Source organism: Podarcis pityusensis (assembly GCF_964106645.2).
Source record: "Podarcis pityusensis genome assembly, chromosome: 6".
Classification (NCBI taxonomy): Eukaryota; Metazoa; Chordata; class Lepidosauria; order Squamata; family Lacertidae; genus Podarcis; species Podarcis pityusensis.
In genome coordinates, this window is record NC_138030.1 from 16,512,864 (window position 1) to 16,540,155 (window position 27,292).

The window sequence follows — 27,292 nt, forward strand, 5'->3', positions numbered from 1 at the left end:
ACCAGGGCTTTTTTTCAGCCAGAGCTTGGCTCCGGCATCTCTGGTGGGCAACATTGCCATTCTAAGAGAACAAGGGAGAAGTTCATGGTGAGCTCCAGCACCTCTTTTTCTAGAAAAATAGCACTGGGCAGGACCATAAATTGAAGCTGGTAGTGCAACAGATGTGATGCTTTGTACCATAGGCTACATTCCAGCCGTGCAATCAGCAGAGGTTCCACATTCTTCTCTATCCAGGCAAGCAAGAGGAATGATCCAAAACAAGCTTTCAGCCCACGTTAAAGATGCATGTAGCTGGTTCTTTGTGGTTGCTGCCTTTCCAGAAGAATGGTCGCCAGTTATCACATGCTAGCAGTATTGTACCCAGCATTACTCAGGAAATCTAAGAAACCAAAACATCAGAGCCGTTTTAAAAGGTTCGGCTCGCCATCTTGATTCAAAATGGTGGCCTATTGTATCCAAACAAGCTGCTCCTTGATCTCAGGAACCATCATGGAAAATTTGGTTACAATACCTTAAGAGCTGTCCCAGTTCATAGTGAACAAACAAACCACTTTCCAAAATATCTGGTTGGAGAAGATTCAGCAAAAATAATGAATAGAGGGTAATTGTCACATCTAAATATTTATTTTGCAATGCCAAAGGGGGGAGGGAAGAAAGGAAATCGTTCTGTGATTGTAATCTTTGCTGATCTTCAGTGTCCATTATTATTTATGACTTGAAGTGTACAAGAAACGCTAGTTATTGCCCTTTATAAAGATAATGTTTTATTACACTGGTTTGCCTATGAAAACATTGCTCATTATTCCTAATAATTCCTGGAGATCCAGGATGGCCTAAACCATGGGTAGGCAAACTAAGGCCCAGGGGCCAGATCCGGCCCAATAGCCTTCTAAATCTGGCCTGCAGGTGGTCCGGGAATCAGCATGTTTTTATATGGGTAGAATGTGTTCTTTTATTTAAAATGTATCTCTGGGTTATTTGTGGGGCCTGCCTGGTGTTTTTACATGAGTAGAATGTGTGCTTTTATTTAAAATGCATTTCTGGGTTATTTGTGGGGCATAGGAATTCATTCATTCTGTTTTTCAAAATATAGTCCAGCCCCCCACAAGATCTGAGGGACAGTGAACCGGCCCCCTGCTGAAAAAGTTTGCTGACCCCTAGAAATGCTGTGGGCCAAAGGTGGCTCTCCATGTTTCCCTTGGAACTCTCTTCAGCAATACCCTGTGTGTGTGTGTAACCCTTAACTTTTTATATCCTGCTTCCTTTTTATCCTTTCCACCTTTATCTTATGGATATGGCACTCAGTGTGATTTACATGCAAAATGTTCAAATTGGTTATTCTCAAAAGTCCTGAAGCTTTCCTCCTAGGGATAATAGGGATGGAGGTTCCGAAAAAGATGGTTCAACTATTTACGTAAGCAATAACAGCAGCCAGAATCCTGTGTGTGCAGAAATGGAAAGAATGAGAAGTACTAACCAAGGAGGAATTGCTTCAAAAGTTAATGGACTATGTGGAAATGGAGAAATTAACAGCAAAAATAAGAAATAAAAGAGATGAACTGTTCATGGAACTGTTGATGGAAAATGACATTTTCCATTTCAGACTATTTGAAGAGCTGCTACAGTCAAATGAAAATGTGGTCAGGGTTCGAATTATGAGCAGCAGGATGAAAACAATGATAAGTGAAATACAGTGGTACCTTGGGTTAAGAACTTAATTCGTTCTGGAGTCCGTTCTTAACCTGAAACTGTTCTTAACCTGAGGTACCACTTTAGCTAATGGGGCCTCTCGCTGCCACCGTGCGATTTCTGTTCTCATCCTGAAGCAAAGTTCTTAACCCGAGGTACTATTTCTGGGTTAGCGGAGTCTGTAACCTGAAACGTCTGTAACCTGAAGCATCTGTAACCCGAGGTTAGAGGATAATTGTATTAGATAAAAGTATGTTATATAAAGCAATAGTTATAAGGTGGGAATAAAAACATCACAGAGATAAGGGTGGGAAGTCAAAATATTAGAAAAAACATATATTGAAATTTAAGTAAATTTGTAAAGCTTGTGGAAATGAATAAAAAAAATCTTTTTTTTTTAAAAAAGGGAACTTGGTGTGATTTACCTCTGCACAAACATCTCCTTAAGTTGCATTCAGAGTACAAGGAGTGCATGATACCTGACTCTGCAGACTTTCATTTTACTCATACGGAGTTAACAGGCATCATCAACTCCAGAAAAGGGCGCTTGTAACTGAACAGGTTTGGGTGGCCCTGGAAGCCAGGAAGCAAAAATACTTGAGCAGGGACTCCACCCTCTCCATATGTGGCTAACCCAGTGTTTGCGCTATTTCGTACGGAAGATTGCCCAAGGCACAGCAAGGCACCTGTTGGCCTCTGGGAAGGACTTTTGTAAACTGCCAGCACCTCTTCCTGAACAGCTCCGAGAGAACTACGCAGCAGTGCCAGGGTCTTGGCGGAAAAGCATCCAGGGTAAGCTGTCCTTTTCTTTTTGTTGCTATGGTCTTCTCAGAGCTTTCAGGCTTGGAGCATTTCCTCCTCCTCCTCCTCTCTCCCCTGCCCCAAGGCATTTAGAAAGCTGAAGGATGGCCCTTCCTATGGGATTTTGCCAGTTTCTCGAGCTGCAAAACAGTGTTGTTTTGTTTGCCTGTCAACATGGCTGTGTGTGTGTGTGTGTGTGTGTGTGCTGTTCCTTCTTGCTTCTGCCTTAGAGTAGAATCATTCCTCCTCCCCTTGTTGAAATCAGATCTCTGATAGGGGATAAGGCCAGCTCAACTGCACAAGCAATCTCAGATTTCGTAAGGGTCGCAGAAGGAAGGTGGATAAAACGCAAGAGGTGTGCTTAAGGGTCCCTTGCAATGTCACAGAGAATCCAAAGCAGCAATGCTTTAGCTTAGGGCAGCCTACTTCATTCTCACAACAACCCTGTGAGGCAGATTAGGAGGGCGATGGGCTCAGGGGTCACTCTGTGAACTGAGATTCAAGCCTAGGACTCCCCAAGTCAGTTCCAACACTCTAGCTGCCACATCACACTGCTTCTCAGTGGGATATTGATGCGATCCCAGCTCAGGCATGGAAGATCACTTTGCCCAGTTACCATTTCCAGGCTACTCTACCTCACAGGGTTGTTGTAAGGAAAAAATGGACTAAGCTTCTTGCTTGGAGCCCCTTGGTGGAAGGTTGGGGTAAATGAAAATACAACCGGAGAGCTGTATACAGTTTGAAGTGACTTATATAGAACCGTAGCTGTATCTTCCTTCTCATTTTGGTATAGTCTCTGCATCTAAACATACAATAGTAAGTTTTATTGTGATGATGCAGCCAGGAATCCAATACATTGGAGTATTTCTGCTCATTATCATCTGAGTTTTGGACATGACTACCAAAGGTGATGGTGGTATTATATTATCACTATTTGTTATTGTTGTTTTAATTATATTTATTACACACCCTTAAATAGAAGGTCCCAGGTTAGGTCACGGCAAAATAATAATAAAAAAGCATTAAAGACAATTAAGTAAAATAGTAGTGGCAGCAGTTGTTCCTCTAGTTTTTACTTACACTGTGTGTAGCTTAGCTGGTGTAAGGTGTCATCTTTTTTAAAAAAGCATTTTCTTAATCATTTTCGCAACACTCTTCTAAGGTTGATTACTATCATTCCCATTTTATAAAAGGAAACTGAGGCTGAGAGAGAGAGACATTTCAAACGGAGTGAGTTCAGATTACGAGATGTTCCACGCTTTATAATGAGACACGGATAGGAACCTCACACACACCTTTTCACACTTTTGGAGTTTGCACAACTTGAGCATTATGCTGTCGACAACAGAATGCAGCTTGCATACTTCACCCTTTGCACAATACTCAGAAGTGTTGACAGAGGTTGCACAAATGGTTTTGCACATCTCCTCTTGCCACTGTATTGTAATGCACAAATCAACCCTGAATTCGGATTTGATTTGATTTCTTTCATTGAAAAGGGCTGGAGGGCTTCGTGAGAAAGGTTGGCTCTGTGGAGGAATGTAGTGCATTCTCATGAATTATATAAATACGTTGGCTAAGTATGCCATGTTTGGAACCAATTCACATGTTACAACTGGCTGCAAATTTCCTTTTTCTTCTCTCCTCTGGCTCATATTAGCAGCCACGGGTGGCACCAGCAGCCAGAATCCTTGGGCAGCTGCCAGGGCTCCACTTGCCCATTTACTACCTCTGGTGTAGTGTTGCTCTCAGGGCATTGTGGGAAATTAAAATGACAGATCACATTGCCTAGCTAGGTCAAGCCTGACCCTATGACCAGCTCTGGGTAACAATCTACTACCTGATGTCTCACAAAGTTATGGTGCAACACTGCATCAGATGCATTATGTGAGATTAAATTGGCACCTCACTCCCTACATCCAAGTGCTGCCTCTGCGAGGTAAGCCAGACATTGGGCCCCAGTGATGCACAGTGAATTCTGCTAGAGGGCATTCCAGCAATTGCCTGGTGCTGACCCTGCTTGCAACCTCTATGACTTTGCAATGTTGTGAATAGGCCAGGAAATTCCAGAGCATTGCAGCAGCAGTGTTCGTGACACATGGCACTTCCAGATTACCTGCTTACTGAGCGTTCACCCTGATTTGTGTTGAATAAATGTTGTCCACACTTTACAGTGTGTTTCCCCATCATTTTTCATATAGCAAAAAAAAAAAAAAAAAGTCTGATGGGGGGAGGCAGGTTTGTTGCACGAGATCACCAAATCTTTGTGCAACCTGAATTTGCCAGTAATGATGGAATCCCATCTGAAAATAGCAACGGTTTGGAAGTGCCCACAGTATTCTGACTTGCACATTACACTGGTCAGCCAAGTAAACCCTGCATACAAGCAAGCAAGAAACAGAGACAAGCAGGGGCAATGAACGTTATTAGTTAACAAGCCCTGATCCTTGCTTTTTCTGAAGAAAAGGAGGCATGACTAGAGATGTGGCAGGTGAAGAGGGGTTGCTTAACCCTTTCCACTGCCAGTCGTTTGTCTGCTCCAAATCATCCTCCCCTGATCCACTTCCCCCCTTTCAAAGTTCCCAGGGCCTGTTTGCCTGTTGAGTCCAGTGTGTGAGTTTCCCCCGTTAGGAGAATTCAGCACAGGGAATGAGCAGTCTGGAGGCTTGCCTTCAAGGCCAAGCAGAAATCGCAGAGGCTTCAAATAGGACGTGAGCTCAGCTGGGTGCCTGTTTGAATTGTTCAAGGGTGGTTCTTGTTTACTCCGAGTGACTAATCCCAGTCCCTTCCCTTAGCGGTCGGCTCTGAAGGAGGGAAATTGCTTTCAACACAGAGTAGAGACAGATAGAAAACTTTGCCCTCCAGATTTGTGGTGGGCACCACTTGGCACACATTTCCTGGGACCAGCAAGACAATTGCGGAAATGCCAAACCAGTGTTTCTACAGGTTGCCAACTCTTCTTTCCCCTCTGGTGTGTACACAGGCAGTAGCATCCGTCTACTGAGTGCCACTGCTAGCTGCGCAGCCGGATATTTGCTTAGCAATAAGTCACGTGTCTGACATATTTCACATGTTCCACATTTTTCCCCAGGCAGGTTGGCACCTAAGGCTTCTAGGCTCATGATCCAAACTTCATATTCCTGAATTTGGTGATGAAACTTCCTGCCTTTTACATTGTATTAGATATTGTATACATCATGCAGGGTTGCCCATTGCTGAGCAAACTTTGGGCTGCTGACTAACTCTAGTTTGCTTTGTAATGTTATGTACTTAAGCCTAGATTTTGGTTGTGGGTTTTTTTGTGTGTTTTTTGCAGGATTGAATATATTCTGCATTTGCCCAATTGTTGATTTTTGTCATTCTTGAATTTACTGACATGTTCTGCATTTTGTATATTTGTATTTCCAATGCTCTGTATTTTTATGATTTGAATGATTGCTGTAAGCCCCTTTGGGCCCCATTCACTGTGGGAAAGCGTCATATAAATAAACTTGTCCAATCAATCAATTAATCAAAGTGGATGATACTTGATGGTGGCAGTCTCATGCTTTTGCATGTAGGTCTGCCCCAATCATGTGCAAAGGCAGTGCAAATAAAAATACAAAGGTGAACAGTTTGCTGTGGGGTATTAAATTTTCCTGCCTTTCAGGTACTTTTTGAATTATTGCGAAAATCCCTTCCAAGTAAGATCTGCTTGACATTTTCATTGCACCTTTTAAGGGACCACACAATGTCTCTCTTGTTCGCTTCATTTTTAGTGAGTAGTTTGACTTGATTTATTGGGTGCTATCTTTCTTTCTTTGCATTTTCATAATGCTGTAACACCTAGGCTCCAACAAGTCCCAGGTTCAGTCTGTGGAATTTCTGGGTCAGGCTAGGAAAGATTCAGTCAGTGTAGGCAGTATTGAGTTAGACATACCAATGTCATAAGGCAGCTTTCTATGCCATTGGTAAAATACACGCTGTACATTAGGAGTGAGAGACCTCAGCCCTCCTGTCCTCTGTCCAGTTATTGGGGCTTTCCAGGCCACATGCCCGTACCAGCCCTGCTCTGCACATACTCAAGGGATTTTGACCTGGCTCTAGTCCTGCTCGCAGGCTTCTCACAGGCATCTGGTTGGTCCCTGTGAGAACAGGATGCTGGACAAGATGAGCATTTGGCCTGACTCTCCTTATCCCTTACGTTGTGAACATAATTTGCATGATGGAGGCCAGAGGTGTCATGCCTTGTCTCTACCACATGAGCAACAGATCTGGGTTTGAACAGGATAGGGTTAATGGTGTCAGAAGTACTGCTGGAGACTTCCTTAATGGGACATTTATTGTTAGGGGAACTGCAGATTAATGGCTAGGGATTTTCGTGTGATGTTGATTCCATGGGACTAAATTGTTGAACAATTGCTTATTGATAAAGCATCTGTAGTTTTTCAAATGGGAAGGGCAACAACTTCCCCACCCCAGCTAAGGATGATGTGATCTAGGTGTTTGTGTGTGAAAAGAGCAAGACTACATTTTGAAAAAGATGCTAAGACAGAGCTGAGTTTGGGCTCTGTAAGCTAACAGCATCTTGAGGTGCAGCCTGCCTCTCTCAAGAGGTCCTATGTGGGTGCAGTGGATTGCACAGGGGTAGAATAGATGCCCCTTTGGGTCCCTTCCAGGCGTACAATTCTATGAATCTATGGTTCTGTGACTTTCACTGTCTTATGGGGTATTTGTAAGTTAAGCTGTGCTTCCACCTGTGCTCTGCCAGTACATTTGTTAATACATGTAAATACTGCCTAATGCCAGTAAGCCTCCAGTAACCACCTCCCAAAGGTAATTTAAAACTGGGTAAACAGATGCATCTGAAACTTCTCAACGACTCAGAGAAGTGGTGGTGGTGTATGTGAGAATACGAACTACGGTTTAGTGTCTCTCACATCCCCATAGGGTCCTGCGAATACATCCCTGCTCTGAAGTGTGGCTAAAGGCTGCTCAGTCAACCCCATGTTTCCTAAATTCTGTATTTTCTCAAACACAGCATCCACTATGGGAAACACAATGTCCATGCAAAGGGAACCTGAAGACGACGAACCTGTTCACATAACAGCATATTCAGAGGTAAAAATCTGTAGATTTCTTTGTTCTGCTTTGTCTGGTCAAATTGTATTGAAAATGCACAAGCCAGGGGTCAGCAAACTTTTTCAGCAGGGGGCTGGTCCACTGTCCCTCAGACCTTGTTAGGGGCTGGACTATCTTTTGGAAAAATATATATGAATGAATTCCTATGCCCCACTACTCATGTAAAAACACCAGGCAAGCCCCACAAATAACCCAGAGATGAATTTTAAATAAAAGGGCACATTCTATTCATGTAAGAACACACTTATTCCCGGACCGTCTGTGGGCCAGATTGAGAAGGCAATTGGGCCGGATCTGGCCCCTGGGCCTTGGTTTGCCTACCCATGGCACAAACTGTGTCTCTGGCAGCCCCACACTACGCTTGTTGGGCTGAAAGAAATGAAGTCTGTATTTAGAGACTGGGAGGAGATGGTGACCCAACTATGCAGCATCTAAATTTTGCTTTTGTGTTTTGTACCGTGTCAGGAAATTGTAGGGTTATGTGCATGCCTGGATGGATGCCTCTACCTATAAAAACGGCCCATGTAAGGAAAAAGCTCCAGGATGGTGGTAGGGATGGGATACATCAAGCAAGGACTGTGAAGGGCAGCAGTGAACAGGGTGGATCTCTAGCTAAATGATGATTAGGTAAGCAAATAGAACACCAACCAGGGATAGACAAAGCTTTGTGGCTCAGAAGGATCAAGTCCCATGCTATTTGTTTGTCGAAATACCCAGATACAAATGGGAGTGATCCAAGCACAAAAGTAAATTTAAGAATTCCATAGCTGAGTCTCCTCCACCCACACATCTACTTCCAGGATGCAAACACACTAAACATTTAAAGCACACTTGAAGCACATTCTTTCCCTCAAAGCACTCTGGGCATTGTATAGTGGTAACTCGGTTCTCAAATGTAATCCATTCCGGAAGTCCGTTTGACCCCCGAAACGTTCGAAAACCAAGGTGCTGCTTCTGATTGGCTGCAAGAGCTTCCTGCAGTCAAGCGGAAGCTGTGTCTGATGTTTGGCTTCCGAAAAACGTTCGAAAACCGGAACACTTCCAGGTTTTCAGTGTTCGGGAGCTGATTTGTTTGTCAACTAAGCTGTTCGAGAACCAAGGTTCCACTGTAATTTGTTAAGGGTTGCCAGGAATTGTAACTCATTGAAGGGTGAACACCAGTGCCCAGAATTCTTTCATGCTTGAACATCTTAGGCTACTTTCCTCTTCCTTCCTCTACTCGCATTTTCTCATTCTTTCCCTGACTTCTAGTTTAATGGCAAGCCATGGTTTGTTGTTACACACCTGAGCCTGGAAAACTGGTTTGAGCAAAACATAGTTTGCCCAGTTCTGATGTAAAGGGCGTGATGGGAACAGGGAGAGGATAGAGGGAATGCATAAGCCCAAGGTAATAATGAACCACTCTCTTCTGAACCGAGTTAGGGTTTATTACTGCAGTGTTCAAAATTGTGCAAGGGTTTGTGGCCAAGCAGTTTCAACGACTAACCTTCAGTCTGATGCTCTAGGTTTCATCTGAACCTCCTGAAAACCTTAAGAATGGACCTGTCACAATCGCGACTGTACAGACTGTTCCTTCTGCAAATGGTGATGCAGGTATGTTCAGAGAAGGAAAGGCTGTCATGCCCATTTCTGGATGGGCCCCCCCAACTCCAGCTGATTTAAACAAGCCCCCTGTGCAAAGAGAAATCCACTCGCAAACATTTATGCAAATGTTCACTTCCTGGGTATAAAAACGTGCAAGATTTTAGGGGACAGTTGTTATGTAATCTGATATGAGAATGTGCCTTTGTGATGCACATTAGTGGGTCAACCTCTGCTAATCTAGGTGTTCAAACTCTTTGCTAGCTGCAATGGATAGAGTGTTCAGGACAGCTCTACGTGATTGCTACATATAATCCAGCCCTTGTTCTTGAACACATATGGGGACAATGGGTGTTTCTTAGTTATTTCACTTAGATCATTGTCTAGAAACAAAATACTTTTTATTCTATGTCATTCATCGGTTTGCCTCTTCCTATACTGATTGCAGTTCAGACCAATAAAAGATACGATCTCTTTGGCATTTCTCTCTGGCATTCCTTTTCACAGGAGACGTATGTAAATCATACAAATTAAGCAGACATTAATCATATTGGTATACAGTCCATACTATATGCTATAGTATATTATAGGCAAAGGCTGGGAGCCAGAAACAATGACAAGCCAGGAAGCTTTTATAAAACATGCATGAGATAAAACCATGTAAGACAAAACCACATCATTTATCACACCCCCGAGGAAACACCTGCCTGCTTAGTACGAGCTGTGTGGCTTCTGCGTGTCTAGTTTGCTGCATTTATGAAAGTGTGTGCTTAGGATCAAGGTATGGGAATCTATTTGCAAAACAGAGAGCTGCATATGTGTCATGCAGTGAATATTAATGCAGCTGGCCCTTAATGTGATCAAGTGATTCCACTTGGGGTCTGTAATGACTCACTTCCCAAAATGAGTGCAACTTTAGTCTAAAATCTAAAATCATCAGGAAAAGTGATAGGAAAAGAGAGAGGGACATGTTGCAAAACATAAAGTTGGACATGATTTGAGGGAAAGTTGATCATTGCCAGTAGACCGGAAAGGAGGGGTCTGGCCTAGCTGGTTTTGTTTTCCTTTGAAACTGTGTAATAGAAAAGCAAGGCAAAGTTTGAATTCTTCCAAACTCCTAGCCTATAAAGGGTTTGGATGCTTTTTGCTGTGGGCTTTAGGGCAATCTTCCAGTGTAATGATTGGGATGGGGACTGCAGAGCTTCCTGGTTGTGTCTGTGAACAGGTTATGGGATTACTACTGGATCTCATGAGCAGACAAATTTGTGTGGACTAATTTCTGCATAACATTCCCACAAACAGACCTCCAGGGGATTGTTTCAAAATGGCTGTCCATAATCTGATGGCACCAATCTACAAATGAACCCTATTCTCCATAGCCCTGCTTATATTTGATTTATTTATTGGTCACTTGACTCTTCTCTGTGTACAGTACATAGGTGGAGGTTCAGGCGCAGCACAAAAAGCAGATATGTCAATATCATATATAAGTTGTGGGTGTTAACTCAGAGTGATTAATGGTATTTGACTTCTTTCTCTGACTCATTCAAAAGTTGGCTTGTCTGCCAGACCATGCTCTCTGCAAAAGAGGATTGACATTTGCCCTTGCTTATGTCTGCCCATCTTGTGTGTATGCACACTCAAGGACAATGGGAGTGTCCCCCAACTTGTAACACAGAGGTCACCAACATGGTGCCCTTGAAGTCTTTCCCTGGTGTGTTTGAAACCTCTGAGCCCCTATGCCCTGGTCATGAGAGTGTTCTTGTGTTTGAGTCTTGCTCATGGGTTTCTTGCAGACATCTGGGTGGTCACTTTGGGAACAGGATGCTGTACTAGATGGGCTATTGAACTTATCCTGCAGGGCTCTCCTTATGTTCTGATGACAATGCCTATACTCTCCCACCCCCCTTGGAGAGATATGAAAAAGGAAATCAGAAGAGTGCTGTTCTTTCTGGAGCCAGTGTGGTGTAGTGGTTAAGAGCAATAGACTCGTAATCTGGGGAACCGGGTTCACTTCTCTGCTCCTCCACATGCAGCTGCTGGGTGACCTTGGGCCAGTCACACTTCTCTGAAGTCTCTCAGCCCCACTCACCTCACAGAGTGTTTGTTGTGGGGGAGGAAGGGAAAGGAGAATGTTAGCCGCTTTGAGACTCCCTAGGGTAGTGATAAAGCGGGATATCAAATCCAAACTCTTCTTCTTCTTTGTCACTTCCCATTTTACTTTATGTACTTTTCAAAGCTCAGATTAATTTTGCTGAATCCTACTGAATCCTACTGAGTGCACAGCACTCACTCAAAAATCCAAATGTGCCCATGGGCCCAAAAAGTTTGGTGACCCCAGTTGTGTAGCACAACAAGCAGAAACAGCCCAACACCTGGGGGTTGATAAGGCTCCTGTTTTTGTTTTCTGCTGGGACTGTAAAACAGGAAAAGCAAAAAAGCAAAAAACAAAAACAAAACAGGAGGGGATGTCAAGTAATTGTCAGAATACAGACAACAGGTGTGCAGGCTTGGTGGCATTTAACTTGTTTTGTGTTACAACCTGAACAAGTGCAGCTGTTCACATAAAGCTTCTCTGAAGATGGCAACGTTTATTTTAATGGAAATCTTGATTAAAAAGATAAGCACGTACTTCCCTCTGCCCCATGTCTGTATTAAATCAGAAGCATTTCTTTCATTAAGCAGCATGTTTTTGCAGCTGCTTGCTGTCTGTCCTATGGTGCCACATCCAGCACACATCATTCTGATGCATCACATTTTAGCTGAACCCCATTCCCAACAAGACACTTTGCTTATGTGGATAGTTGCTTCCAAGTTGTTGGGTCCCACACGGCATTCAAAACTGTGCATCTCTCAAGGCCTTCCTGTTATTTAACATCATAGCACAGGAAGTACTTTTACACACCTGCCCTATATGCTAAAAGTAAAATCATTCTCTATTGTTTCACACAAACACAAGGAGATGTCAGCAATATAGCAGTCACGCTTTATCCATGTTTGTATCTAGCCTTGCCCACAAACGAAAGTGGGGAAAAAGTTCTGCACTCCCTTTCTCAAAGGCAGTGGTGTGATATTTGGAGTTGCACCTTTGCTTCAAGTGCATGAAGCCATTTATATGCCTCTTAACATGTAGTCATGGCTGAAGGCTCAACTGTGTATTCAAAGCCCTATTCTGAGACGTTGGCCTAAATGCCATGGGTGCCCTTTCTGCCAGGGCAAATAAGTGAAGCCCTTTCTCACAAAAAACAAGCCTGGTCTTTCTGAAAAACTGGCACTTGTTTACTGTACTGGCATGCATAATTTAAGAAAACCATAAATCATTGCAAGATAATCTGAAATGTGCTAGATCTTGAATTTCAAGAAATGTTGCATTACTCTGTTAAGCTACTTACAAATTAAAAACAGGTGCTGGTCTGGTTAAGAGTCAAACAACAAGAACCCTGCTGAGAAAGTTAAGGTGTAGCATGTATCTATAAATAGATATTGATAGCTTCTATTCTGAGGTCTTTGGGAACCTCAAAGTGTTTTCCATGAGGCTCCCAGAAAGCCTTCTCTGCAGGGTAGGGCAGGGGCATCAGATGGGTGAGTTGGTGGGTAAGAAAGATGATGTCTCACTCTTACTCCCACTCCCCACACCATGCAAAGGAAAATTATATGGAGCAAACATAACCAGTCCCAGTTCACAATTACTCCATACACATTTATACCATTTGGAGATCAAGGTCAATAAGTGGCCAAGCTCCAGCGAGGCTTTCTAGATCCTCCTCATGAGCAAGAGAATGAAGTATTCACAAATAAAGTGCCCCATCAAAAAGTGATAAAGAACAATGTATCCCAGTGATGCCAAAGGAAACTATAGAGAAACAAAGACATCTTGCAGCACCATCAAATTTACAATTTCTGATTCTTTCTCTGTATCTTTCATCTTGTTGATACTTTCCCAGACTTCATAGCACCCTGGCTTGTGTGTATTTAGCAGCATATTTAGTAAATGGGTGGCAGTAAGTTTACCAATCTGCTAAAATAACAAAAGCAACCCAGATAGTCAATGTGTCCAAGCTATTCGTGTGTTCTGGTGGAGCTCCGGTGCCTGAAAAGTTGCCCTCTTCATCTGTGGACCCAGTGGAGGCTACCTGCTTTGTTATATGGCCTGATTCTGCAACTAAAATACCCAGCTTGTCATTTTTTAAAATTAAATTTGTATACCACCCTTCATCCGTGGTTCTCAGGGCAGTTCACATTATTATAATAGAAGCTGGGTCATATGAATAGGCTGAAAGCTATGTCTAGACCAGGGGTGGCTAACTTGGGAGCTTCCAGATGTTGTTAACTCCCATCATTTATCATACTGGCTGGGGCTGATGTGAGTCGGATGCCTCTTAGAGGTGGAACTGTATGTGTTCAGTGAAGATGCATTTCTAGCTAGATTCTGCTACACAGATGTGAATGGGGAGGAAAGCCAATATCTGTGATTCTCGTGGGGCAGTTAATTAGCTGGGTTTATTAGCCAATCCTGGATTGTTTGGACCAGCTGCAGAATATGCATCAAACATAAGTACTACTTGATGAAATTCAACCTTGGTGGGTCACAAGCTGTGCAGACATGTTCGTGCAACAGAGCTTGAAATGGAAAGTGGTGACTGTTAAATATCATGTGAATATTGCTCACGATCACTTTCTTTTCCATTTTGCTGATGGTTCTAGACATCCTGAAATAAGCCCCATTCCTATAATGCTTTACTAGTTCACAGCTGCAAAGGCACCATCACAGTGGGATCTTTCCATTTTCCTGCTTTGTCTTGTACACTTGGCTCATGTCTTTCCACAGCTGTTTAAGAAACGCATTTAGAAATGATTTTCATGTCTGTCTTGCCTCTGTGTAGTTTCTGAAATCAAAGGTATGTCAATCGACCGTGGCATGCTTTTATCTTTGTGCTTGATTTCACTTGCGTGAGTGAAAGGACGCCATTTTCAGGCTAGATCCTGCTGCCTTGTACATGCTGATTAATGAGAGCTTATGGCAGGTTTTTTGATCCATTGCTCTAGAACCAGAGTTGTCAAATTAAAGCCTCTCTAAGGAGGTTCAGGGATAGGACAACAGTGACTCAAGGGAGCTTGAGGATTGCAGGGATGGCCCCAGACCAAGGACAAGGTGCTATTAAGGATAACAGAGTGGTAGGAAGTCATGGTTCAGCCCTCCCCAGTCCTGGAACCTAGACTCTCTCTCTCCCTAGAGAAGGAGGAGAAAGAGTGGGATCCCTCAGCAGATTTCCGCACCACTAATGACCCTGAGGACCTTAACAATCTGGCCCCAGGACTACTTGGGTTCTTGGCTGGCCCTTGGATCTTCCCTTAGCACCCACCCCCAGGTTTACAAGGGCAGAAAAGAAAGAAAGTCCAGCTAGCTCAGGATTTCCCAAATTTGGGCCTCCAGTTGTTTTGGAACTACAATTCCCATTATCCCTGACCACTGGTCCTGCTAGCTAGGGATGATGGGAGTTGTAGTCCAAAAACAGTTGGAGACCCAAGTTTGAGGAACACTGAGCTAGCTGCATGTGAGCTACTTGGGAGGAGAGTGAAGCACATGTAACACCTCAAATCAGGACCTGGGCTAAGTGCTAGGAAAGGATGGAGCCTCCAGCAAATATGGCCTGCTCCACTGCTGATCAGCAGCAGCTGGCAGAGCAGGGCAGGTGTGGCTGTGTTGCTGACCTGACGGTCCAACTGGGAGAGTGGGTGGGCCAAGGCAGCAGAGAGTTCGGCACAGTGTGGGCCTGGTAGCAGGAGCATCAGATTCGCTCTGCCACCAGGCCTGTACCTGCCAAGCTCCCTGCTGCCTTGCCACCCACCCACCCTCCTTCCCTGTAAGCGTCCACGATGCACAGTGTTGGGAAGTCAGGAGAGCAACACAGCCACACCTGCACCACCTGACTGCTGCTGCTGAAGTGGCAGTTCCAAGCTCTAGAGCAAAAGACAGTGGAATGCAGGTTAGCAGTAGGCTACTTTAGGGGGTTAATGATATGCTGGTTGGCACACTCAGCTCTGCCATTCAAGGGAGGGGAATAGCCAAAGGTAAGGCTGGCTCTGATTTAAAGGCAGCATTGGAATAGTCACAGCAAATAAAATTCCTTCAGCTATTGTGCTTTGACGGGAGTTAACAATTAGATTATTCATTCTGCAATAAAAGAACAGGTTTTGTTGCATTTCCACATTGTTAATTCTCAGAAACTGTACCTTGAAACCTCACAATTTCCCTTTCCCTTTGAGGACAATTTTACACTGTTTCTGGCAAGGGGAATCTTGCCTTTACTTCTAGAAATCTCATCTTTCTCACAACAATGCAAATACTTATCAGATTTCTAAAGATTTCCATCCCCACATTTTCAGGAACTAGCTACACTCAACTCAAAGCATGCTCTGCTTTTGAATTCTCCAGCATGCAGTTTCTTATGTGGTTTCAGTTTCTAATGATTCAACAAAGAATAATAAGCGGGAAGCTACACTTTTGTAACTTTTGTCTTTAAAAACAAAAAAATAATTATGCCCGTTACCACACAGGGCATGCAGAGACAAAGCCTTTGACAAATCCAAATGATTAACAGTAGGTTCCTTCTAACCCTGTCATTCTATGCCATCATCAGGGAATGTGCTGGTGAAGCAGACCCCTGCATCTAGCAGGCTTGAACCCTTAACACATCAGCTGGTGAGTGGGGAGTTCTATCCTGCTCAATTGGCTGTATCTACCTGTCCCCCTACTGTGAGCAAACATACAAAGCCAAAATACAGTTCTGGGCTATTTAAAAGCCCTTTTGCAAACAGCCCCATGTTTTGGACATTCAAAGTGCAGCATGGGGCTGTTTGCAAAAGAGCTTTCAAACAACCTCCATGTTGCACTTTGAAGTCCCAACAGTTGGGGCTTCAAAGCACAGCATCACCTGCTGTTTCTAGGACACTCACCTTTCCAATTTAGCTCTCCAGAGGTAGGGAGATAAGGATCTGGCCAGCTGGCCAGGAAGAGTTCCTCACCCTTGCCCTATAGTTTAAGGGAGCATTCCAGTGTCATCAAAGCGTGGGCCATAAATAGTCAACAATGACAATACAGTGAGCTTCAGCAACCCATATTCCATGTGTAAGCAGATAGGCCAAAGCTCACACTTTGTAACGAGAATGACACGTACACACTGTGCTTGTTTAGCCATTGCAGTTTACAATCAGTCCATTAAATACACAGGCAGCTATGATTAATAGTGCATCTTTCCTGTCATGATGGATAATTGCTGTTTTCTTGTTTGTACTTGTAGTGGATGCAAGAGTGAGTGTTGTCCAGGATAATGTGGCCGTTTCTTCCCAGAAGACAATGGAGCTCAGCTCCAGCTCCGAGGCCAGTGGAAATAATCTTGGGAAGGAGGCCAAGGCGGCCCCACCAGCTGCCAAATCTCGTTTTGTCTTTGCATTTTCACGGCCTGTACCAGGACGTACCGAAGAGAAAGCAGCAAATGCATCGGCTGGATCGGCTCAGCTTGATGTCAGCTCAGAAGCACCCCAAGCGAACAAAGCCTTGAGTGAGAATGTGGACCTTCCTGCTGCAGCTGCGACAGAGGAAGCTTCAGATAAAAACCTAAGGGAAGAATCTCTCAGTGAAATTGAACTCACAGCACCAGGGAAGGCAGAGGAGGAGGATGCCGCTTTGTCCAAGCCCAAAGAGTTAAGCTTTTTCGACAGACTCTTCAAAGTGGAAAGGGGGAAAGACAAGATCAAAGCACAAGACCAAAGCCAAGGGGAGGTGAAGGAAGAGAATCCAGGTGTCATCATCACAGCAGAAGGAACTGCAGGATTACAAAGCACGCCAGAGAATGTCTTGCAGGGGAAGGCAAGTAAACAAAACAGGATGGTATAATTTGTTTCTAATTAAGTCTGTCTGGAGGTGGTTTTGTTTTTTTAATGGGACAAGATAGCATCACACTGTACAATGTGATAAGAAGCTAAATCCCCGTTGAGTGATATTGGTGGAACAGCCACCTGTTGGAGAGAAATAATAATCCACTGCAGCTGCAGTGTTAGCTCTGCAGCACAATTTGCTAACTACGAGCCCAGAAGCCAAATTTGGCCCACTGAGCATCATTGCCTGCTCCCCGCCCTAGTCTCACTGAATGGTAATTAAGGTGTGGTGACAATTTCAACTACCTGAAATATTTCATTCATAAGAAAAGTTGTGAAAATTGGAGACATTTCTACCAATGCTCTTCTTATGTTTTTGCGTTCTTATCTTCTTTGGGTTTGGTGTTCAAGATTCAGCCATTGGTCAACTTGTGGTGACCTTAGTGTGAGGCAGGTGCCACCAAATTTATGTATAGAGTTTCACCATGAAACTATATACACGCAGAAGGCAAGGTGAAACCAAAGTAGACTTCTTTCACTTTCCTAGAGCAATTTCTGGCTAATACTCTTGAGATTACAACAATTTCTACAGTTTAAATTCAGCCATGCATTTTGAACTAACCCCATCACCTGCTTGTAAAGAAGTAAACTCTATTTATTATGCAGGTTGCTCTTTAAAATAAAAGGTGGAATTACTACTAATAGGATTCTGTGAATCGGGGGGGGGGGTTTAAAATAATCTTTCTTGTACCCCACCTTTTTATTTTTATGTTGTGTTTTGTGTTTGCCTGCTGTTAAATTTTGAGCGTAAAGACCCAATAGCTTTTATTTCTAACAACATATATTTTGGATACGGCATACATAACCCCCAAACATTCTGATGGCTTAAAAAAAAAAAAACCACACACAACTTCTGGGGAATGAGAATCCTATGTGGCTTATTCCATTACTGAGAGTTACAGGGCTTCATTTATTGTTGTTACATTTAGCTCAAGATTATCCACCCTGTCTGGCAGTAGCTCTCCAAAGTCTCATGCCCTTCTATCAAAGGTCAAACTAAATAAGATGTGAATGATTAGATATCCCAACTTTTTTTTTCTTTTTTAAAGCACACACAAACCAAACTGGATTTCGGCTATGGTTGACCTTCATCCGATAACATTTTTCTTATAGGGAGCCATCTTATACCAACTCAGAACATTGATCCACCCAGCCTGGTATTGTCTACTCTGACTGACAGCAGTCATTTAGAATCTCAGAGGTCTTTCTATCACCAGGTCTTTTCCTAACCAGAGATGCCAGGATTGAACCTTGGGTCTTCTGTGTTTAATGTCAGTGATAGGACATAAGTACTTGTGTGTTTTCCATGTTAAGGCAAGTAGCACTTTCAGGGAAACAAGTGAGATTGGGAAAATGTTTTCCCCAGCTATGGCCCTGGTGCAATTCACACCACCCAAGCACATCTGCAATTGCAGGGGGCTGGACTAGATGACCCCCAGGGTCCCTTCCAACTCTACAATGCTATGAATTTGGAGAGTGAGGGAAGTTACATCCCTCTATGTTGGCCCTGAACCTCTGCAGAAAATTTAACTGATTACTCTCCTTTGTCTTTCTGGCATATCTCAGTTCTCTAGTTTAGCTGTTTACTGACATATACATCACACTTTTGTCACCATGCTATGGGACATAGGCATTCATTGTGCAAGAAAACTGCAAAGACCTAACCAGGCCACACTAGACGATATTCACTACTGTGTACAGCAAGAGGAGCCAACACGGAGTCCTCCAGATGTTGTTGGACTACAATTTCCATCATCATTGGCCATGCTGGCAGGAGCTGATGAGAGTTGTAGTCCAACAAAAATCTATACGCCACCACAGTGACTACCCCTATTGATTGGACGAAACAGCATTAGTAGTGGTTCATCCCATGGTTTGGGTTCGCAGTTAGTTTTTTATTGGTCCAGTTGGTAAAGTCAAGTTTTGTGGAATGAAGTGAGGCAGGTGGCTCAAGCAACAGATGTTGGGCAGCAGGAATGGTTGGCAATGTTTTGGAGCTCAGGACTGCATCCTCAAAGCTACCCTGAAGCCCTCTGGTGCAGTGAGTGAAGTTTGTATAGAAGTAAGATTCAGCTGTCACTTGTATAGAAGTAAGATTCAGCTGTCAATCTAGTCAAATTCTTTTCCTGTAATGAGAGGGATTCCATGTTGCCCTGTGCTTCAGGCAGCAAAATGTCCTGGGCATTTCTATAGCTCCTACTTACATATACCAAACCATGGGTTTTAACTGCATTCATGCAATTAATGTTTGCATTTTACTTTGGTCCTTATAGCACTAAAATTTTAAAGAAGGCATACAAAAGAGCAAAAGATAGCAACAGTGAATAATACCCAACATTATGTTTAGAATGGGCCCATTGACTTAGCTACATATCACCCAATTATTTTCCATGGATACATTCCAGAAACAGCAATATTTATTGGTAACTAGAAGCAGTCGGAGCCTAGGGTGCTTACTGCCAGGATACGGTTATTGAGATAATGTATAGGAAGCAGGGTTTGTTTGTTTGTTTGTTTGTTTGTTGAGAGTCTACTCAAAAAAACTGTGTGTAGAACTTGAAATTCCAAGTATTATAAAATGCTAATGATTTTTATTTTGCCATCAAGCTATAAGCTTTATGAGGCAGATCTTTACTTTTCCAGACATATCTTCTGAAATAAATGCAATCTGCAGCTCTTATTTGACTTCCCATTAATTCCAAAGTGGTTTATTTATACAAGTGTTCAGGTGGGCAGAATTAGGTTCAAATAAAAAGCTCAGTGGTAATCAACACACTTTCGATAAAATTGGTATCTTTGGCCTCTGACAGACGGCAGAAAGCCGAACGTCTGATTACTGTATACAGATGAGATATTTATACTGGAAGTCTAAATATTTGATTTAATCGTAATTTTCCAGATTTTGCTTCAGGCACACTTCACTCTTTAAGTAAGCCATGACTGATAGCTTCTGTGGGAGCTTAATCACTTCAAAGCTTTTTCCGCATGTCACAATGCCAACAAACAACAACTAACATTGCTGAGAGGGAGGCAAAGAGAGAGAGGGAGAGATGCCTCCATTTTAGATTCCAGTCCAGGAACTACACAGGCATTCTGTGTTTGGCTGAACCATGGCCTTATTTTCAAGCGCCACAAAACTACATTCAGGAAGCTGCATAATTAAAACAAGGGCAGGATTCATGAACCGATGAAGCGTTCGCTATTCAAGCCAAGGTAAATTATGTGACTGAAATGTTTCACTGAGTGAGCCGTGCTCTTCATGGGAACAAAAAAGGGCTTGGCAAGAATACAAGCTTTTCATATAGCTTCTCATTATACCCACCCAAAATGGCAGAGCTGGTGCTAACACATACACATTTTATAATAACCAGAATATTCTGTATGTACAAAAAATTAAATGGGTAGTGCTGACTCCCCCTCTTGCCATAGCTGTCAACCTTCCCTTTTTTTGCGGGAAATTCCCTTATTCCAGCGCCGTTTCCTGCTGCTTCCTGCTGCTATCCCAGATTGTTAGATATCCCGTAGACTGTCCCTGGGACAGGTGAGGCTGCTGGTCCCTTATTTTCAAATCCAAAAGTTGACAGCTATGCCTCTTGTACTATAGATTTTATAAACCCCCCCCCCAAAAAAATAGATCTAGATGATATAAAGGTAAAGGACCCCTGACAGTTAAGTTCAGTCGCGAATGACTCTGGGGTTGCGACACTTATCTCACTTTACTGGCCGAGGGAGCTGACGATAGTCTGCAGACTGTTTTTCTGGGTCATGTGGCCAGCATGACTAAGCCGTTTCTGGCGAAACCAGAGCAGCGCACAGAAACACCATTTATAGATGATATAGCTATAGATATATTACTGCAGGGCCAGACCATTAAGCAGAGTGACATGGCAGCCCCAGGGCACAGATACTGGAGGATGTGGATTGGTGGTGAGGTTTTGAAGTATGGAGCTGTATGAGCTATGTGGCCTGTTATGCACCCTCTAGATCAGGGGTGCCCAAAAATTTTTCAAAGAGGACCAGATTTGATGACGTGAACATTTGTGAGGGCCGACCAAACTTGTTGAGCTTTTAGCCCAGGACATATACTGCCAGGGGGCCAGATTAAATCGGCCGGCGGGGCGGATTAGGCCCCAGAAACGGACTTTGGACATGCCTGCTCCAAATGAACCCTCAGGTGTGGTGAAGGAGGATGCTCTGTTGCCAGTGCTGAAGTAAGGTTCAGCAGCCAATATGGTTGGATTTTTGTAACTGGGAGAGGTAGCCATCTTGTCTTTTGCCACAGGCATCAAAATGTCTCAGCAGCTCTGAAAGGACAAAGAGTGAAATGACCATCCTTAGACTAGCCATCTCTCTCTCTCTCTCTCTCTGTCTCTGTCTGTCTGTCTGTCTCTCTCTCTCTCTCTCTCAGAGCATTCCCATATCACCTGTTTGTTGAGCATTCATCCTGATTTGTTTTCAGGTAGATGAGACATTGCTGGTTGTTTACTGAGCATTCATTCGGATTTGCTTGTGGGGGTTAGATGACGCTGAATCGAAGCAAGTGTTATCCCACAATTTCTAGTTCATTTCTCCATCACTTTCCTTACTGTAGAAACTCTGGTCTTCGGGAGAAGCGGGTTTGTCGCACGAGCTCTCCTAACCAACCACTGTTGCGCAACCAGAATTTGCCAGTATGTGACTGAATCCCACTCCGTTGCATAGCTCTGTGGCCTTTCTTCAGCAGTTCAGCCAGGAATTTTATTTATCAGAAATGCTTATGAAACCAACAGATGTCTTATTTGTCATCAGCTTACCCCCAAAAGCCCAACCCACTCAGCACACAAATCTAAGCCTTTCTGTTCATAACTCTTTTAGGCCCCTGTTGTGTCAAAGTTACCACACAGAGAGAGATGTACAAACAAGCTTTTAGGCTTCCAGAATGCTCTCTGGCTTTTAGGGACAGCCTCTTTCTCCACATACATCTCCAGTTAGGGGCTGTCTTTAGAGATGTATGCATACTTTATATTATATATCTAGCCCTCTTCGGGCATTGTTAGCCTAGTGCTAAACATGTGAGGGAAGGACCAGTGTGTATGAGTGTGCCACCTCTACTGCTCGTTGCCATACTTGCACCTTCCAATTCATGGAAGGCAACTGAAACCACAATGGAGGGTGTCAGTGGAGCAAGGACACTGCCTTTGCTGCTAGGCTAATGCTTTGCCTGAAGAGGGCTCTTGTCTGTCTGTCTGTCTGTCTGTCTGTCTAATAAGGAGTTCCACGTTCTCTGTGTGTCAATTTCCCTATATAGTCTCCATAGCTAAGGGTGCGTATAAATGTTCATTCCTATGAGAGCCAGTGTGGGTTTTCCCCCCTCTTGTACTTACCTACTTCCCAATTGGTAGGAGGGCTATGGATCAGCAGCGGGTTCACCATGAGCACTTCTGAAGACACCCTAAGACGTAGGGCTATGCAGATGATGGATTAATGATACGGAAAGAGAAATTGGCTCAGTTCTGATTGACTCCCATTGAGAGATGGCAAAACCTGCTTCTCACTACAACCTCTAGGATCTCTGAGCTAGATTTACTTAACTATACAAGCAATAGCGGGGGTGGGAACGGGGACATGTGCACAACCCCTGAGCTCCTTGGAAGAATGGACTACAAATTTAATAGTAAGAATAACTCTCTGTACTTGCCTCTACCCTCCCTGGCCTGGCCTGGCAGTTTAATGTTTATTTATTTAATTAATCAAAATAAAGGAGGGAGATTTCTTCCTACATGGAAGGAAAAGGAGAATGTCAAAGTGATGCTAAAATGCTTGCTTTCCAATAAAGGTGCTGCCATACAAACAATTATTTCTATTGCAAAGCCACAGTTTTATTAGCTGACTCTTGCTACACATTCATTTATATCACAATATCACATTTTGATTCGCATCAAGTGCGGCACAATGACTGCAGGCTTTGCTTGCCTCATTTATATCTTTATCGTTATTGTTACGATGACGAAGAATGGTAAAATATGTGCACATTCTATACGGCACATTATTTTTTCTTGGAAAGCCTTCGCACTACTTTTTGGCAGCTGCTCTTGACCGCTGCATTAAGTTTCTTATTACACGACATTTCTAAACAACGTATTAGGACATTCCAAGCCAACTGATCTGTGTAACTTTTGGAGGTCAGCTTGCAAAATGGTAGGCGGGAGAGATTAAGCAGGCATTATCTTGTGCTTTCGCCTAATAAAACAGATTCATTTAACACATTGGATGCCAGCCGGAGAATGGGCCCTTTCTCCATGAACTTTCCATGAAGCTAAGAAGAACTTTTGTTATACTGCAATTCCATGCATGCAAAACTTCACACATATCAAGAATCTCTGTCCCCAACCCACAGCTGACCCACTCAGATGTATGTTTCCCTCTTAATAATATGTAAACCATTCTCTATAAATTCTTTATAAGAAGGGGAGGGAAGGAGAGAGGGCAGAACAGACTCAGCAATGTACCAAAGCAATATTACCTTTTTATTATTTTACAAATACTAAATAGATTCATAGTAGATTTGGCTTTATTATGTACCCCCTGCAATGCCTGAAGTTGCTCTTATATAGGGGCAAACATCCAAGCACACAAAAATAAAATAAAGTGTAAATATTTGGGATGTAGCAGTTGGATGCTGTCATTTGCAACAAGAACTAACAAGAAATAAAACTTACACAAATATTACACAAATACAAAGCTGGTTTTATCTAACTACTGGGTACCCTAAGGAGAAGCATAGGAACAAACGAAAAAATATGCATATTTCAAAAGGCCATCTGAACGTTATCATGATTTTGAAGGCATTATGATGTTTCTTAGTGCCAAACTGTGAATAAAATCTCCCACATCTTTAGAAGAGTTGGGCTGCATTCAGACAGCACTTAAATCCCTCTGATGTTTCCTTACCTGATAGTTTCCACATTTTATGTGATCTTTCACATGATGTAAAAACAACTTGGAATCTATTGGATGTTTAGCATGTTGTTTGCATGTTAATTGTTTCCAGAGACAAAGAAAAACAAGTTAATAACCTCATTATTAACTCAGAAAATTACAGGAAAGTTGCACTACAATTTTCTGAGGTGAAATTTGGGGTGGTATCCTAGCGTTTAAAATTTAGCATGACATGGAGGTATATCCATCAAAAGGCCGCAGTTCCATAATGCAACAGGTACCGCAGTTTAAAAGGAACACTAGGTCAGAAGCACTAGCGTTATAACCAGGAGAACCAACCCAGTAATCCCCACATCTGACTATCACCTTGATAGCGGCCTATTAGCCCACGTTCTGAGGGCACGTGATGGTTCCAAATTAAAGTTTCCCTGGCTAATACAGTGGCCATATATGCAAAAGAGGACAAGGCTGTTCACTTCTAATAGTTGGGTAGAATAGTTGGGTAGAATAGTTGGGTAGAAAAGGGAAAATTCGGCAAGTGTAGCTACACCTGCTTAAATTCCCTCTCCTACACAACTATTAAAAGCGTGGGAGTCCTGTCCTGCCTGCTGATGCTAATGGCGAGGAGGAGAGCTTACATGGTGAGAGACACATCATAAGACAAGCGTGCTGGATCACGCCAAAGGCCTATTATCTAGTCCAGCATCCTGGTCTCACAGTGGCCAGCCAGATGTCATGGGGAAGCCCAAAGATAGGACCTGAGTGCAACAGCACACTCCCTTCCTGTGGCTTCCAAAAACTGGGATTCAGGCACATGCAGGACTGCTTCCAACCATATAGGCTGGAAAGTAGCAATGTGAACATAGCCACTGAGTTCAGGAAGAGCATAGACATGTTCCCAGGGCTACCAGGTCCTTGTCTTCTTCTTCTTCTTCTTCTTCTTCTTCTTCTTCTTCTTCTTCTTCTTCTTCTTGTAATCTCTCTATTGCTTAAAGATTGAATTTTTACATAACATGCAGGTACAATGAGAAAAAGAAACCCCAGTCACCCCATAATGGATCTGGCAAAATACATTCTTCCGCAAGTGAACATGTGCATTTGGCAGGTTCCAGATGTCTTGTTGCAGTTAGAAAAGGTTATGAATGGATGCCTGGTCTTTGTCTTGAGATGGTGCTTGCTCCTTTAAGTGCACCGAGCCTATATCCATGCTGTTTTTTTGCTCCATTGATCCTCCACTCCTCTTGTCTGTCCTGGGAGAGATCATCAGGGGGTTTGGGCTGGGTGTTCATCAGTATGCAGATGATACCCAGCTCTACCTCTCTTTTAAATCAGAACCAGTGAAGGCGGTGAAGGTCCTGTGTGAGTGTCTGGAGGCGGTTGGAGGATGGATGGCGGCTAACAGATTGAGGCTGAATCCTGACAAGACAGAAGTACTGTTTTGGGGGGACAGGAGGCGGGCAGGTGTGGAGGACTCCCTGGTCCTGAATGGGGTAACTGTGCCCCTGAAGGACCAGGTGCACAGACTGGGAGTCATTTTGAACTCATAGCTATCCATGGAGGCGCAGGTCAATTCTGTGTCCAGGGCAGCTGTTTACCAGCTCCATCTGGTATGCAGGCTGAGACCCTACCTGCCCACAGACTTTCTTGCCAGAGTGGTGCATGCTCTAGTTATCTCTTGCTAGAACTACTGCAATGCACTCTATGTGGGGCTACCTTTGAAGGTGACTCAAAAACTACAACTAATCCAGAATGCGGCAGTTAGACTGGAGCAGCTGCCAAGGCCACATAACACCGGTCTTGAAAGACCTACATTGGTTCCCAGTACATTTCTGGGCACAATTCAAAGTGTTGGTGCTGCCTTTAAAGCCCTAAAAGGCCTTGGTCCAGTATACCTGAAGGAGCATCTCTACTCCCATCGTTCTGCCCGGACACTGAGATCCAGGGCCGGGGGCCTTCGGGCAGTTCCCTCGCTATGAGAAACCAGGCAGAGGGCCTTCTCGGTAGTGGCACCAGCCCTGTGGAACACCCTCCCAGCAGACGTCAAAGAGAAAAGCAACTACCAGACTTTTAGAAGACATCTGAAGGCAGCCCTGTTTAGGGAAGCTTTTAATGTTTGATGGTCTATTGTATTTTAATATTTTATTGGCAGCTGCCCAGAGTGGCTGGGGTAACCCAGCAAGATGGGTGGGGTATAAATAATAAATTATTATTATTATTATTATTATTATTATTATTATTATTCCTCTCTTACTGTGACCACCAGAAGCACAGGCACCAAGTGTGGGGAGCCATGGGAGCCAACCCCCCTAATTTTCAGTTAGAGGGTCAGGGGGCCCCCAAACTTGTTTGCCAGCCATGTGCTCATGCTGTGGGGCGTCCACACACACACCAGCATGTAGCATGCACGTGCAACATCAGCACGCTGCAGTGTACACCAACGTCATGCGCAAATGCCTTAATGATGTCGCACAGCCCTGGACCCCCTCAATCACAGAGGTAAGGTGGTGCATATGAGCAGAAGTCTAAGTCCCTGTCCCCACCACAGCAGGTGTGGGAGGGGTCTGGCAGTGCTTCTGGAGTATATTAAAGGGTTTGCAAGTATGTGTAGAGTAGAGCATCTGCCTTGCAAGTAGATGGTCCAAGATTTAATCTCCAGCATTTCCAGGTAGGCTGGAAAAGCCTCCCTGCCTGAATCCCTGGAGAGCCTCTGCCAGTCTGTGTAGACATTATTGGGCTGAATGGACCAAATGGTCTGACTCAGTACAAGGTAGATTTTAGCAATGTTACAAGCAGGCAAGAGAACCCCTTTCCTCATCTCTGAATGGCTGGAAGGTATGAAATCAATTCAGAATTGTCGGAAGGAGGAGGAGTGGGTGGATGCATAGCAGGTGCCAAAACTGAACTTTGGACTGTGTCTTGGCTTCTGTGCATCATGCCAATCAGCTGTACATTTCTTTGCACACCATTTGAAAGCAAGCTGCAATAAAGCAGGGTTGATCCTAGCCAAAACTGCCACTCTCCCTCCAGCCTACAGTTAGAGACAGAAGAAGGTTCTTAAAGAAAACAAATGTTTAAGGCCTGAGAAAATGTAATATAGTTTCTCCATGCTTATATACTAGAGGAAACCTCATTTAAAAATAATAATAACAGATTTGCCACAGGTTGTTTGGACTTCTTTGGTCAAGCATATATCTGCAGAGGTTGCACTTAATGGATGATTAAACTGTCTATGTTGTTGTTGTTT

At 43.5% G+C, this 27,292-nt stretch overlaps 1 protein-coding gene across 5 annotated transcripts in view; it reads left to right on the forward strand.

The window, feature by feature from the left end:
* Positions 1–2,328: 2,328 nt before the first annotated feature.
* The window catches only part of BCAS1 (brain enriched myelin associated protein 1), a 53,193-nt gene continuing 28,229 nt past the window's right edge, over positions 2,329–27,292 (forward strand). For all 5 annotated transcript variants that reach the window (XM_081011210.1, XM_081011212.1, XM_081011214.1 and 2 more), the window contains exons 1-4: positions 2,329–2,481; positions 7,511–7,590; positions 9,117–9,204; positions 16,494–17,062. In XM_081011210.1, coding sequence (XP_080867336.1) covers positions 7,519–7,590; positions 9,117–9,204; positions 16,494–17,062 — 729 coding nt within the window. In that variant the 5' untranslated portion in view covers positions 2,329–2,481; positions 7,511–7,518. The remainder of the gene's footprint in view (positions 2,482–7,510; positions 7,591–9,116; positions 9,205–16,493; positions 17,063–27,292) is intronic.